The sequence below is a fragment of the Fundulus heteroclitus genome, chromosome 4 (assembly GCF_011125445.2).
Source record: "Fundulus heteroclitus isolate FHET01 chromosome 4, MU-UCD_Fhet_4.1, whole genome shotgun sequence".
In the NCBI taxonomy this organism is placed as follows: Eukaryota; Metazoa; Chordata; class Actinopteri; order Cyprinodontiformes; family Fundulidae; genus Fundulus; species Fundulus heteroclitus.
In genome coordinates, this window is record NC_046364.1 from 40,118,546 (window position 1) to 40,133,914 (window position 15,369).

Genomic DNA, 15,369 nt, shown 5'->3' on the forward strand with positions numbered 1-15,369 from the left:
GATGCTGGAAAAAATATTGGCATGAAAAGATTTTTTTGGTACCTAATTTAAAGTCATTTTGCTGGTTGCAGCTTTGGAAACCTGCGGCGTTATTGTGCTGCCCCATAAAAAAGGCCTTTAAAGGCCCCATTGCTTTGTCATTGTGGGACATTTTATATTATATTTTCAAAGAAGATGTATCATTAATTTGTGACAGATCTTGAAAACCTCAAATTGCAACTTAAAAGTACCAGAACATATCAAGGGAAAACCGAGGTCTTGTCTCTAATTTGTACCATGGATACAAAACCGCTCACAACAGAAGCTGAAGGGTCTGCGGTCAAAGAACAGCTGATAAAACCAGAACAAAGTCGGTCTTCTCATGATTCACTGTGCTGTCAGATAAAGTGTTTGCTCACATACACAATGTGTCCAGGAGAAAAGACAGGCCTCTCACCAAGCAGCACATGACAGCCTTCAAAATAAAGCTCTTGCATAACCACGGCTGCCTGGAAGTGGTGAGTCTCTTCACTATGATCCAGACTAAAGTCGGCCGACTTTGTGTGTGTGTGTACTTGTTCCTGTGGCTTCATGTCATCTAGCATGTTTTACATCCTCTCTTGAAGTTCAGCTGAACACAGCGTGGTCGTTTCAAGCACTGACGTTGCAAAACAACACAAAAAAAGGCCTTGTATGAGCACCAAAGAAAGGGAATAATCATATGGTGATTTTTATTTGACCTTACTGGGATCATTTTATTTTAGATGTGGTTTTTTTTTCTTGAAAATCTGTTAAATAATTCTGTGCGAGAATTATGAATTTCTGGAGTACTTCTAAGTGTCTACAACTTATCTGTTACGTTATGCCAGCTTTCATTGTATCTTGGCACAAGGTTGAGCTGAGCTCTGAACACTTTCACACACTTTGGCAAAGATTACTGTAACAAATGTACTCCTTTTTCATAAATATTAAAATCTGTTTAGTGCTTTTCAGCTGATTTTCAGCCACACCACATCACTGAGAATGCACTGGTAAAAGTTTTAAATGACAGCAATGCATCTGTTGCTAGACCGGTTCACTGGTTTGAGCGACTGGAACTCCTACGAGTCCTTTGGTCGTCATGAACCTTAGTGAATAAAGATCATATGTGGTGTTCCTCAAGGCGCCCATCTTGGAAGACTTTTATTCAATAGCTATATTTGGAGAAGGTGCTATTGGCACAGTTCAAAAATGAACTCTAGAGTGATTTGTTTATGTAATCCAACACAGCCACCAGGTGAATGCTGCAAGCTTGATCCAAAAGCTTTCTTGTTGCTGGGTTTTGTTGCATTGTGGGACGTGTTAAAGAAAATCATTCTGTATACTTTTAAGATGTTTCTGCATGAAAGAAACTGCAACACATCAACTGCTTCCTGTGTTTACATTTGGTACTCCTGCCCGGCCACATCCAACCAATAAACAAACTGAACATCCACGGGTGTTTTTGGAGTGACAGGTTTTGGCTTGCTTGGATTTTTTATTTCTGTGTGAAAAGAAACCAGACTACCCAAAAAAGTTCTACGTAAATAAACTCATCAACTGATTTGGACCAAAGTAAGGAAACTATAGGTGTGAAAACACCCTAAACAGTGTATTTATAATAACTATAAAGGATCGAGTTTCCAGTAAATTAATACTGAGAAAATAAAGCTAATAAAGCTAAAACCCAAACAGAATTATTGAAACCTAGGATGATAAATTCAGACCATGTAATGTATGCTACTAAATCTGCCTGCAAACACTTTGATATTTGCTTAGCACGGAATACCATTCTAAAAAAAACATTCCTCTCAAAAAAGGACACAGCCAAAATGATGCAGGTTTTTATTTTCAGTAGCTTTGATTATTGTGATGGTCTCTGAAAAAGATAAATCAGAGAACTGCTGCTGCAAGGTTCCTGACCAACACCAAGTTAACCATTTCCCAGCAGCTATTAAATCACTGCAATGGCTCCCTGCTTGTAAAATTGGTCTGTAAGACACTAAATTGTCTTTGTCTAGATTATTTTCAGAGCTGTCTCTCTTGTATGAAGCGTGTCAACCTCCTGAGTCCTAAGAGACTTGTTGAAACGGCTCTAAGGTTTTTGGGTGTTTGCTAGAGTTGAGCAGCAAACTGAGATGTGCAGAGACTGTGTGCTTCTTTAAATCACGACTTAAAACATGATCCTGGATTTTAAAATTTTTTAATCCTTTAATGTATTTGCATTTTCTTTACCTTTGCCTTTCATAACATTGCATATGAATTGTGCTACACAAATAAACTCTTCCATCGCCTTTCGAACACCTGGAATCAGACTCTTGGCGCAGACATAAAACAGCATCATGACAAATATTCTTTATTTCTCAGAGTAGAGCATAGCTGTACAAACACAACCTCCTTTCACTGACGTCTGGAGGTTAACATAGAGTTATACGTGAGCAGGTTGCAGCAGCGTCTTGCCTGTTTCTGTTTCTGACCCGTGAAAGCAGAGCGGTGGGTCCCACAGGCCGGGGTGGGTTGGTTTTCTGAGGGAAACTCTCAGCTGGTGCCCCCTGACTGTGAGGTATGCATCAGCTGCTAGAAACCCCAGATTAGATATCCGTTTTGTTTATTAAACTCACAGAGCTTTCTCATGTAGTTGAAAATCAAAGAACGCACAGATTTGTGAATGGCCAGTTTAATTTAGGTCACAAATAAATCTTTTTTTGATTCTTTACTTCACATCATAGAAGACCAAACACCACCTGGTTTGACGCCTTGTATCTGAGCCTCAGATCTAGCAGCGCCAACCTGCAGTGGAGGTTTTATATCTCACATAGTTTCACGAACCTCAACAAGAGCAACAAAGAGTGACGATGCGTTACTTTCAACAAAACCCAAACCCAACGTTCCTCCCTTCTGTTTTCTGCCTTCACGTTCAGATACCCATCTGCTCTACGTTACAAAGCCCATCATCCGTCATCCAGCTCCAACACCGCGGTCCATCAACCACCTGAGAAGAAGTCAAAACAAGTGAAACCGTGTAGCGTTTGATAACGCGGCCGCAAGAGGTGAAGTCGTGCCAGCGTTGTGTTTCCTGAACATTGCTTGGGATCAAGGTAGCGGCTGTGGTGATTAGATAACGCAGAACCTAAACGTGTTTGTTATTGCAAACAAAAACGTTCATATTAAAGTCATTTTAAAATGGTAGCGGGCGTTTTCTGCCGACTGGCACAGAGAGGCGAACCAAAAAAAGCAGAATTAACACCACTGCTCTGCAAAGACGTTTAAACTGAAATGAGTTAAATACAAAACCGACTACTGTTAAACGTGACACAGGAAATGCCAGCTATCATAAGAGTGTGTGACCTTTAGCCCACTTAACTCCACAAGACAAATAAGCTATTATGCCTTCTCCCCCTCCAACATACAAAGCATTTGCTATCAGCAGTGAAACATCGACACAGTGAACCTATTGAGTCGCATCGGAAACGTCTTCAGCTGAGAGGATCCAAAAGATTCAACTTTTACAAAGCAAGAGGACATTTTAGATTAAGGTGGCAGGGTTGTTTAAGGGTTATTTCGTGTAGTCCGCTTCCTCAAAACGTTTGAAGGTGTGTTGATAATCCGAGCTTGAATCTAAAGCTGCAATATGGCAGAAAACAGAGCCCAGCAAAGGATAGTGAGGGGAGCTGAGAAGGTCATTAGAGGCTCTCTATCATCTGTCCGGGACCCGTTTTCAGAATGGATGTGCTAAATAATGTCATAGACACTTTTCACTTCTTCTTTTTTCTTTTCTTTAGATTTGATCGGATATATTTGTTATTTGTGTTTGTTGACTGGGACCTTGTCTATTATCTTTAATGACATTTCATGCAAATCTAATCTAGATCGCAAAGAAAGATTCATAAGATGATCCGTGGTACTTAAAATATTTACAAAAAACTGAATCAATTGTCAAAAAACAAAGAAACAAAAAAAAAAAATAACAGGGTGAAGCCATAACTTCCTTCCTAAACCTAAATAGATGGTGTGATCTATTTCTCCAAGCTGGGCCAGTCCATTCAACACATTTAAAAACAGTTGAATCCCAGAATTGCACCCAATTTATCAAAAACCCTGTAGAAAATGCTAGTTTCTTAAAATTACCACTCCAGGTGGTCAAGTAATCCTGTTAATTATGAATCACTTTAGAAAGTGAATTTCTATTGAGTGCAGAATTTACAAAGACACACAAAGGGGATTTTTGTTGCCTCTTATATAATTAAAAACTCACAGAAATCTCTTTAGCGGCACGCCGACCGATGATCCAGACGTCTTCATAAAGGTTTGCAAACTTTGTAGTTGGACCAGCTGAACAAATAACACCACAACATCCTTTTCTGTTCATGCCTTAGTTGTGTGACCATTAGTGACGCCGGATTAACCAAGATCCAGTTACTCCCTTTTCCTTTCTGTTGCAGTGGTTCTGATAAGGAAAGCCATTAATGTGTGAAGATATTTAAATGTCTTATTGGGTTTTATTTCTGCTCTAGTGGCTACCATGTCCAAAGGCTTTAGCAAATGTCAAAGGTTAGCTTTAAATTCCATAGCCCTTTGCTACAGTATCCTCAAACTACATTTCCCCATGTCACAACGACAAGCTTCAACGTGTTCTTTGTAGGATTTTGTGCGACAGACCAATGCAAAGTAGCGCAAACTTGTGAAACCCGAAGTTCAGACCTGAAGTTGGTGTGCATTTGTGTTTTTCCCCCCGTTAACAGGATACTCCTAAATAAAATACAGCACAACCAAATACCCTCAGAAGCAAACAATCCACCTACTAAGAGCTCAGAGGTTTGTTAGAGAAAACCGATGAGCAAACAGCGTCATGAACACCGAGGAATACGGAGGACATGTCAGGGAGAAAGCTTTTCAAAGCAGGGTTGGAGCTTTGAACATCTAAGTTCACTCATGCCGAAACAGTGGGACAATCAGGGATCATTCTATTCTATTCTTCTAATGGAGCACTGTTTAATCCATGGTCTGGAAATGGAAAGAGTTTGGCACAGTGGCAAACCTACCAAGCCATAGCGTTCGACCTGACAGGCCAGGAAAGAACAGAGACGATGCCAAGAGACCAGTGGTACCTGGAGAAGCTGTAGAGATCCACAGCTCAGCTGAGAGAGCCTGCAGACAGCCGATGATGCTACGCTCCACCAACCTGTCCTTTTTATGAAACGGTGGCAAGAAGAAAGCATGTTGAAAGAACTTCATCAGTGATCCTGTTTGTCGCAAACCATGAAAGAAGCACAAAAAATACGTGTAAGACGGTGCTTTGGTCTGAGGAAACCAGACCTGAGGGTTTTTTTAGGCTCTACATGTCAAACACGATGTGTGTTTGGCAGAAAAGTAATGCTCCCAATAGCTCCGGAAAACCTATCCCTACACTGAAACGTGATGGAGGCAGCCTCATCCTGTGGACACGCTTTTCTTCTGCACGGATAGAAAAGCTGTTAAATACAAGACAACTCTGGAAGAAACCCAGTTAGAGGTTAGTTACAAAAGACTTGAGACTGGGTCAGAGGTTCAGCTTCCAGCACAAAAACACCAAACTTTTAGCCAGAGTTATAACGGGGTGGCTTAGATCAAAGCATATGTATGTGTTAGACTGGCCTAGTCAAAGTCAAGATCTGAAATCAGTTGAGAATCTGAGGCAAGACATGGAAAATGATGTTCCTTAGACTCCCTCCATCCAACCGGACAGAGCTTGAGCCAAGAGGAAAGTGCAAACATTTCGGTCATTTCACGTTCATGGCTGGTAAATTGAATATCCAAAAGACTTGCATCTGTAGTTAGAGCAAAATATTGACCCACAGGGGCTAAATACAATATATGCTACGCTTTTTAGATTTTCATTTGTAGAAAAACTAATTTGAAACCATGCATCATTTTTGTTCCTCTATATAACTATGCACTACTTTGGGTTGGTCTGTCATGTATCCTGATAAAACCCATAAAAAAATGGCCTTTTTCATTTCACAAAATATAAGATAGTTCAAGAGGAATGATTACTACTGCTAACTATAATGGCCAATAAAATAACAGACAAAGGAGATTTTTCAGAAAAGAAACAAAGACAGCAAAAGATATTGTGAATTAAACTATAGCTGAAACAGTAATGTGATAAATCGACATTAAATCACATACATGGAGAATCTGATTCAGTGAAGCAGTCCTACTCAAGCCTGAAAGGATAAATCACATTTAGAAGTAGAAATATCAGACGCCACGATGCTTATCAGCATGGCCGATTCCAAATTCAAACACACAAATCCTCAGGTTCAGGCTGGACTTCTTCATTTTCACCTGAATACTTCACTGAGCTCAGCAGAAGGAACAATACAATCACCAATAACTTAATGTTTAACCAGGAGAGTAATTCATATCCACAAGATTTACAGTTAACTAACCCAAACCGGCCACGATCCGTTTTCACTCTGAGCCCCGCTGTGTTTGAGATGAAAGGATGATGACTTACCTAACAACAGACACATGAAATAGTTTTCTTGCTGCTGTTTTTTTTTTTTTTATGTTCTCAGGGCATAAAGAATGAGGGTTGTTTGGAAATCTCAGTTTTGATCAAAGCAGTTAGTGTTTTCTCATGGGACAAAAATGTGCACAAGTTCGTATCAAGATTAGATATGATTGGAGCTTTTACATAAAAATAAAAAAAAACGAAGGCCTAAATTAAGTACGAACTGTTCTGTTTGAGATCAGACAAAAAAACGCAAGCGGCGAATCAGTGAGTTCTTTCATCTGAATAAAAATGGCTTTTGCTGGGCGGCTCTAAAATTACCATCAGGCCAAACTCGTTTTGATTTTGTATATGTCTGGTGATCATGTCTGGGTCATGAAATCCTTAATGACAAACTCTGGTGTGAAGGAAGCTCTCTTTCTGATCTTATCTGAAAACCGGTCCGGGTTGGGAACAGCATAGAAAGTCGGCAGACAGTGTTGTTAAGTTTAGGTCATCGACTATGATAATTATATTCAACAACGATTCCAGTTTTCCTCTGGGACACATAAAAAGGCAGGATAAAATTATCACAGGCTAGGAGTCCAGAGCACAGCAACCCGGACACGACTCTGTCACATCTTTGACTGATCCCGGAGCAGAACTGGTAAATGCAAGCTCAGGGAAGAACCCTGCATGGGACTCATACTAGAAGCTCAGTAGTAAATTGAATAAAAACATTTTACAATTGCAAAAGTCTTACTCAGTTCGCTTGCACGTTCCAGGCAAGGTTTTATATCGTCTCCTTTATCCATATAAAAAAAGGTTTCTGTTCAGAATCTCTGGAACCAGAATGGCAGCCTCCGACCCCGGCTGTGAGAACAGCATCCAGTCCCCGGTCTTGCTCTAGGCCACGCAGCAGTACCTCTTCCACCACGACTTTGACAGACTCTTCATCTTGTCCGGCGTCTGCCTCGGCTTTTTCCGGTGCTTCTGTTTGCCTCTCGAGTGCTTCCGGGAGCTGTATTTCTGCAGGCTGGCCAGGATGGCTGTATCAAAAACTTCCTTTAGATTCTTCTGGGTCAAAGAGGAGCACTCCATGTAGGCCACAGCTCCGATCTCCATCGCACAGTCCCGGGCATCGGCGGGGTCCACGGGCCGCTCCCGGTACTTAGCCAGGTCGATGAGCACCTGGAGGGAGGCAGGGTCGATTATCATAAGCAATGTAGGAGGTACAGCAAGAAAGAAAGTTCTGGGATCAACTGAGACCAAATCTAAACATTTTTGACCTCCATGCAAAATGTTAAGTATGACTAAAACCTAACGTTGCACATCACCCTGAAAAGACCATCCCCGCACTGAAACATGCACTGCGAAAAGGGAACTAAAAGTAAGTCAAATTTTCTTGAAATTAATGTATTTTTTCCATGATTTAAGCAGATAAATAAGACTATTTGCCAATGGAATAAGATTTTTGCACTTAAAATAAGAACAATTCATCTCCATCATCTCATTTCAAGGGCAGGATATCTAATTATCTTATTGTAGGGGTAAAAATACTCACTCCATTGGCAAATAGTCTTATTTACCTGCTTAAATCAAGGAAAAATATATTAATTTCAAGAAAATTTTACTTACTTTTAGTTCCCTTTTTGCAGTGTGGCGGTGGATGGATCTGAATACAGAGCAGTCGTAGATGAAAAGCTGTCAGAGGCAGAAAAAGACTTGGGGTGGAGCAGAGGGCCACCTTGGGGAAGGAGAATGACCCTAAATCTCCAGCCTAAAGCAAATCAGCAGAGACCAAAGCATACTCATGGGTCATGTGAATGGCCTAGTCAAAGTCCAGACCTAAACCCAACTGAGAATCCGTGAGAACAATTCAAAGCTGATGTTCACAGTCACTCACCCTCCAATCTGACCGAAAATGAGCTAAAACCAGGAATGACTGGCAAACACATCCGTTGAAGTTAGTGAATATTTTCCCCAAGAGATTTGCTGCTGTAATTTTTTAATTACGAGGTACTCGGGGTGAAAGGACACAAATGTATGCCACAATGTTTAGATTTTTCTTTTTTTCTCGTTTGTTTTTGGGAGTTGGTTGATCATATAAAATCCCAATGAAATGCGTGACTTTTTGTTTTTGTAACTTCCACGGAGTGCAACTACTTCTGAAAGACAACCTATAGAGTTTCACTAAGAGGTAACAGACTATGTTTTCTGGCGAGAACATAGGAAATCAAAATATTCCACAATAACCTCCTTTGATGAAAACAATTTAAAGTCACTTTTGCACCATTTTTTTTTTTTTTTTTGCAAATACGCTCTGAGGCTGACGAGCAAATCATTATTAAAGATCATAAAGCTGCCAGCTTAGGTTTTACAGCCGAGTTAGCGAGCAGCAGCGCAGGAGAGCAGATCCCGAGAGAGTAACAGGAAGGCCGCGCACAGTAAAACTGACCGACTGCATCGCCGACAGACTTTAACTGCTTACTGGAACCTGTGCTTTCCACATGGTCCAACATCATGACACGCCCGACATTATGAGAAACACAGATGTTCCAGAGGCTAATAGATGGCAGGAAGTGCTGCTTTAAATTATGCCCTTTCACTTTTAAACTGAACTCATTGGACAGGCTCTCAGAGCTGCAGAAGCTGTAAGAGTGGATCCTCTACTGTCCTCTGCCCTGGGGAAGCATTCCCCCGCAGCTTCTCATCAGACCTGCATGATTTACGTTGGTTGCTGTTCGGTAGCCCCATCAACCCTAACAGTTGGGTCTTTGTGCTGCGGACCAGCACTTTTTGCACCTACCAGCTACTTCCCAGAAGCAGAGTTACAGCAAAACAAAGTATTTTTTCAAAAGGATCATTAACTTCGTGGACAGCAAATCAAGCAGATAGTTTTACAAATTGTGTTTTTACTCGGTTTCTATCATGATCCTGTTCGTTGGGTTTTTGCAACCACAATGAGGATTCCAGTTCTCTTCTGCATACCTACACAAAATGAATATAACAACAATGAGCAGGAATCTGTTCTGTCTGCCTTTGAGGGAGACTCCACACCTTGACATCTTCTCTGAGGTCACACTGCGTCCCCACGAGGACCAGGGGGGCGAGCGGGGCGTGTTTACGGATCTCCGGGACCCACTTTTCTGGAACGTTCTGGAAGGAGGCGGGACTGACGACGCTGAAGCACAGCATGAACACGTCTGCGCTGGTGTAACACAGCGGCCGGAGCCTGTCGAACTCATCCTGGAGCAGAGAGGAGGGAGAAAGCAAATTGAGATTCAGACCGAAACCAGCATAAGCCGTCTGGTTTTGATTTTATTTTTATTTTTTGTGTGTGTGCGTGTGAACTAATTAAATTCAATGTAATTTACTGAGACTGTACACAATGGAGCAACACAGATTAGAGCATAAATGAGAATTAAACTCTGAAAAGTGTGGGGTGCATTCAGCCATCTTGAGTTAACACTTCGTAGAACCAGCTGTTGCCACAATTACAGCTCCTGAGTCATTTAGGGTACGTCTCCGCCAGCTTTGCACATCCGGACATGGATTTATAAACTATTTGTTTATCAAAATAGGTTCTTGGGTGGACTTAGGTTTGAATTTTGACTGGGCCATTCTGACACGTGAACATGATTCAATCTAAACTATTCCTTTTAGTCTCTGCCGGTAAGTTTCAGGGTCATTGCCCAGCTGGAAGGTAAACCTTCGCACCATTCTCAAGACCTTTGAAGCACTAGGATTGGCTCTGTCCATCTGTTCATCAACTCTGACCAGCATCTCTGTCCCCGCTGAAGGAAAGCATCCCTATATACAGCCACCACCATGTGTCCCTGTTGGGATAGTATGTTAAGAGTGTAAATCAATGAGATTTACAAGGAGGCTAAAACATTTTCATTTGAGTTCTACTGTTCTCCAGTTTTGCATTGCTTGTCGTCATTTCAGCTTTTAACTTTTTACTCTCTCTCTCTTTTATCTTCATAGTAGGTACACCTGGTCTGACGTTCTGTTAACTGTGACATCATCCAGGGAAGACAGATCACCCGCTATTACCATTTAATGTAGAACAGATTACTGGATCAATGTGTGCTTCTGTGCTTGTTTGTCTGTCTTGTTGTGTCTCTGCTCTGTCTTCTGTAACCCCAGTCGGTCGAGGCAGATGACCGTTCATACTGAGCCTGGTTCTGCTGGAGGTTTTTCCTTCCCGTTAATGGGGAGTTTTTCTTCCCACTGTCGCTTCATGCTTGCTCAGTATGAGGGATTGCTGCAAAGCCATGGACAATGCAGATGACTCTCCCTGTGGCTCTACGCTTCCCCAGGAGTGAATGCTGGTTGTCAAAACTTTAATGCAATCAACTGGTTTCCTTATATAGGAAATTTTTTGACCAATCTGTATAATCTGATTGAATTTGACTTTGTAAAGTGCCTTGAGATGACATGTTTCATGAATTGGCGCTATATAAATAAAATTGAATTGAATTGAATTGAATTTGGATCTCATCGGAGAATAGCACCTGCTTCCACATGTCGGCTTATGCGGCTTGTGGCAAACTGCAAACAGAACTTCCCATAGTTTTCTTTTAATAGTGGCTTCCTCTCACTACTCTTTCACAGAAGTCAGATTTGAGGATTTTAGGACTAACACAATCCGTCAACAGATTCTCCCACTTGAGTTTTTGACCTCTGTAGCTCCTCCAAAGTAGCCATGGTCATTGATAACTTAGCTACTTCTCTAAATAACACTCTGATTGCCCAGAATGTCGGTCCAGGTTGACGGCCGTGTCTTTGTTGGTTTGTAGTTGTGTAATATTCTCATTTTCAGATGATGAAGCGAACGGTGCTCAGTAAATTGTTCAAAGCTCGGAGCATTGTTTCATAACCTCACCCGCCTTCAGACTATTCTATAACTTCACCTCTGTCTGCAGAGGTCCTTGGACTTTATGGTATTTGTTTTGCCCGTCTTTGTTTGTCTTCATGAAGCTGTTTGTCCTCTAACAAACCTCTGAGGCCCCCATAGAACAGCTGGATTTATATTGAGACTAAATCACACTAAAGTGGACTCTATTTGCTAATTAAATGACTCCAGAAAGGTTGGATTGGATTTGGTTCAGTTACATAAAAGGGACTGAATACAAATGCATGGTACATTTTCAGATTTTTAGTTGCATAAAGGTGTGTGAGACAATGTGTCATTTTCCTTCCATGTCACAATTATCCCCGGCTTTGTGTTGATCTAGCAAATAAAATGCAGATAAAATGCATCCGTGTTTGTGGTTTTAAGCTGAGGAAATGTGAAAAAAAATCAACATAGTGTGAACTTTAGCAAGGCCCTTGAATTTGGAGAAAGACCAAAATGTTTTAATTAATCGCCCCGAGTTGATCCTTTTCATTGATAGATGATTAAATATGAACATTTCTTCACACTGTCTCACTGAGCTTTATCTGAAAAACTTATCCTCCTCTTCCCTACAATTATCATAGCTGAGGTGCTATTTGTGATGATAATACAGATATCTTCATTTCTGTGCATACATCTTATATTGACATGCTGATAGATTAATTATTTGTAGCATTGTTAACTAGGAAGAGTTGCTTTTTATATATGCTTAGTTTTTGCACTATGTTCATTCCCCTATGAGTTTACAAAGTATCTGTTACTCTTATCAAAGATGTGATGCTCAGCAGGCCTGGCTTACTATCTCAATTACGTTCAGCTGAAACTTCTGAAACTGTGGTCTCAGAACATCTAACCAGAAGCAGCTTGTCCCACATGATATGGATCTCTTACTATCTTTTAAAGACAATCATCTGCTGCAGCTGTGGACAAAATGACCTCACTTCCTGTCTACAAAGGATTGTTGTTTTTTCTACAAGCAAAGCGAACAGTTTCCTGGACAAGAACTAAGCTCACATATCAATTTTTTATAATTCTGCTTTACTTTAAATCAGTGAAAATCTATTTGTTTGGTTTAGGAGCTCTACACCAGGAAATCTAGAGTGAAACTCATCTGCCACAGAGTAAAAACGTCCCTGTGGACTTGTAACTAGAGGGGGAAAACCATGCGAATACAACCTCACAGTGTCCTGTTTCAGCTCCAGACAGAGTCTTTTGCTGCATTATCCCGTCCCTTATGGGTCATGCATATCCTGCTTTTCTTTGCAGCTTCAAGTCTCAGAAAAGTTTAAAAAGGAAAACAAGAAACGGAAAAAAAAACACAACTGGACGCAAACAGTAAAGATTGAATAACTGTCCAACAAGGCAATAACGTTCAGCATAACACCAGCATTAAATACTGCTGCTGTTTTTAAAGTACCTCGCAAAGGTATTTAGACTCCTTCAAAGGTTTTCCTATTTTTGTCACATCAAAACATCAGACCTGAAAACGTTTTATCAGGAATTGATGAGCTGGACCAACGCAAAACTGTGAGGTGGAGGGAAAATGATGCATCCTTTTTAAACTGTTCAAAGCAAACAGCTGACTTTACAAACCACCTAATTAATAAATGTGTGTAGTTTAATCACAATCAACAAGTGACAGGAAGAAATAAGTCGTTCAAAAAGAGTGAGAAGAAGTCTCATTCGCAGTTTTTGTCAGAAGCTATGCACGAAAAACAGACACTGCAGGTACTCTGGTCCTATGAGCCCAAACCAAAACTTGCTGGCCTTCTTGGAAAAGCTAGGTTGGCCAGGCAGGTAACGCCACACATCCCCCTGAACACACCATCCGCAGCATGAAACACGGTGATGGCAGGATAATGCTTGGGGTGTCATTTTCTTTAGCTGGTCAGAGTTAAAAGGAAGATGGATGGAGATGAACTCAGGGCAACCAAGTTAGAGGCTGCAAAAGGCTCAGCTGGAGGTTCCCCGTCCAGCAGGACCATAAGCATAAACAGTCAGCCAAAGATACAAACATACCATATCATATAAATGTGTTGGATTGGCCTAGTCAAAGTCCAATCCTAAATCCAACGGAGAATATGTAGCAGTACTTGGGAATTCACTTATGTTCTCCATCCAGTCTATTTTGTAGAATGAACGGGCAAAACTTTCAGCATCATGTTATGTAAGAGTTCCCGAAAATACTTGCAGCTGTTATTTACAGCGAATGTTGCCTCCACAGGGTCTTCCCTCACACTTTCCGGATTTTCATGCTACAGTCATGATAAGCCTTTTGTTGGTTTGTCACATAACATCCCAATAATATACATTAGAGTGCGTGGCTTTAACAAGACCAAACGTGAACAAGGTCACGGGGTGTGAATACTTCTGCAGGACACGGGGGGGGGGGGGGGGGGGGGGGGGGTTGCACTGACCTGTCCAGCCGTGTCACAGAGCTGTAGTTTCACTGGCTGCCCATCCACTGATACCACCGCTGTGCAGAAATTGACAGAATCAATCATTATAATGTCAGAAGAAAACGTGTCACAGTTTGCCTGCCATGCATATGGCGACATTTCCATAAGGAATTACGCATGATCCATAAATGGATAAATACATATTCTCTGGGCATAATCCTTCCCACCTTTATATTTACAGAGACTGACGTGTTACTCATCACCTGCTATTGCAGCAGAATCATCGTTTAAATATGTTTCAGATTATTTTTTTGATAAAAAAAGAAATAAAGTTTCTTCCATCCTTTACCAGAGAAGTTGTCAAACGCAGTCGGAACGTACTCGGTGGGGTAACCATTGGTGGTGTAGCTGACCACCAGACTGGTTTTCCCCACAGCTCCGTCCCCCACCAGCACGCACTTCACCCGCCTCTCCGGGGCGCCCGCCCGGCGCGTCCTTCCTCCGGAGCACCCGTCCCGGCTCCGGACCCTGCGCGGCGGGACGGGCGGAGCGGGGGGCACCGGCGCCGGCCTGCAGCCCGCCTCGCGTTTCGCAGGCACCTGGCAAGGAGAGGAGGGGGACATGGAGGCGGCGGGGATCAGTCCTCCCTGGGTGGGTCACTTCTCCCTCCGTCCATTCTTGTCCTCCTTACTGGCAGTGGACTGTCCGCTTCCCCTCAGTCTCCATGGTTGACACATAAAAACAGAACTTTCTCCCTCAGCACGAGTCCAGAGCCGCAGTGCTGAGGTGACACAGTTTGGTGAGTTATTTAACAACAAAAAGCCAGCATTTAATTATCCATCAGCTGCGGAGAGTGTCCGTCCAGGCGTCCGGCGGACCGACCCGTCCCAAACCAGACTCCCCCTCCGTGACATCACCCCGTGTGTGTGTGTGTGTGTGTGTGTGTGTGTGTGTGTGTGTGTGTGTGTGTGTGTGTGTGTGTGTGTGTGTGTGTGTGTGTGTGTGTGTGTGTGTGTGTGTGTGTGTGTGTGTGTGTTCTGGCAAAAAAAAAAAAAAAGGCTCTAACTTAACTTAATCAATTTATTCTTAAACTCTTTATTCATAAAGTGCTTTAATAATATACCATAAGGCGCCCAAATTGTTAAATAGAAATCTGAGCTGAGGTAAAAATGATTAATAACACAAGATTGAGCCATAATAATAAAAGCAGTTAGCGATGACGCAACACTAAAATTAACAATAAAAGGCAAAAGACGAGCAAACGACTAACTAGAGGGGATTACGCAGTAGTGTCTACAAATTATAGTCGCTAAAATAACCACTTTTACTCCATTTCTCCCATTTTCCCTTTAAAATCGTGGCTTTCGTTTTTTTTTTTTTTTTTTTTTTTTTTTTTTTGTTTACTGAATGAGTTCAGGCTAAACTTTGACATTTTTGTCGTCCACTTGTCAATGTAAATCTATTACAAAATGCAATTCACGTTCAGATAAAATGTAAACTGTCTTATGAGGGAATTTTACAAAAATTTTCACAAAGATTTATTTAAATTCAAATACCACTGTGCCCCTGTAAAAGTGCACTATTTAAGTACATTT

General features: G+C 41.5%; 1 protein-coding gene across 1 annotated transcript; it reads right to left on the reverse strand.

Annotated features, from left to right (window-relative positions):
* Positions 1-2,188: 2,188 nt before the first annotated feature.
* On the reverse strand, positions 2,189-14,689 carry rhoua (ras homolog family member Ua). The gene is made up of 4 exons (XM_012880981.3): positions 14,124-14,689; positions 13,793-13,851; positions 9,533-9,721; positions 2,189-7,663 (listed from the first exon to the last, which is right to left on the reverse strand). The coding sequence occupies exons 1-4, from the start codon at positions 14,395-14,397 to the stop codon at positions 7,379-7,381; spliced, it is 807 nt and encodes a 268-aa protein (XP_012736435.1). The 5' UTR covers positions 14,398-14,689; the 3' UTR covers positions 2,189-7,378.
* Between the last annotated feature and the right edge of the window lie 680 nt (positions 14,690-15,369).

Excerpts from the sequence above, each read along its gene's own strand:
- rhoua (XM_012880981.3), bottom strand. The coding sequence starts at position 14,397 with ATGTCCCCCTCCTCTCCTTGCCAGGTGCCTGCGAAACGCGAGGCGGGC. Across the intron at positions 9,722-13,792 it reads TCTGTGACACGGCTGGACAG|GATGAGTTCGACAGGCTCCG; the intron begins GTCAGTGCAACC and ends TCTCTGCTCCAG. Across the intron at positions 7,664-9,532 it reads ACCTCAGAGAAGATGTCAAG|GTGCTCATCGACCTGGCTAA; the intron begins GTGTGGAGTCTC and ends GCCTCCCTCCAG.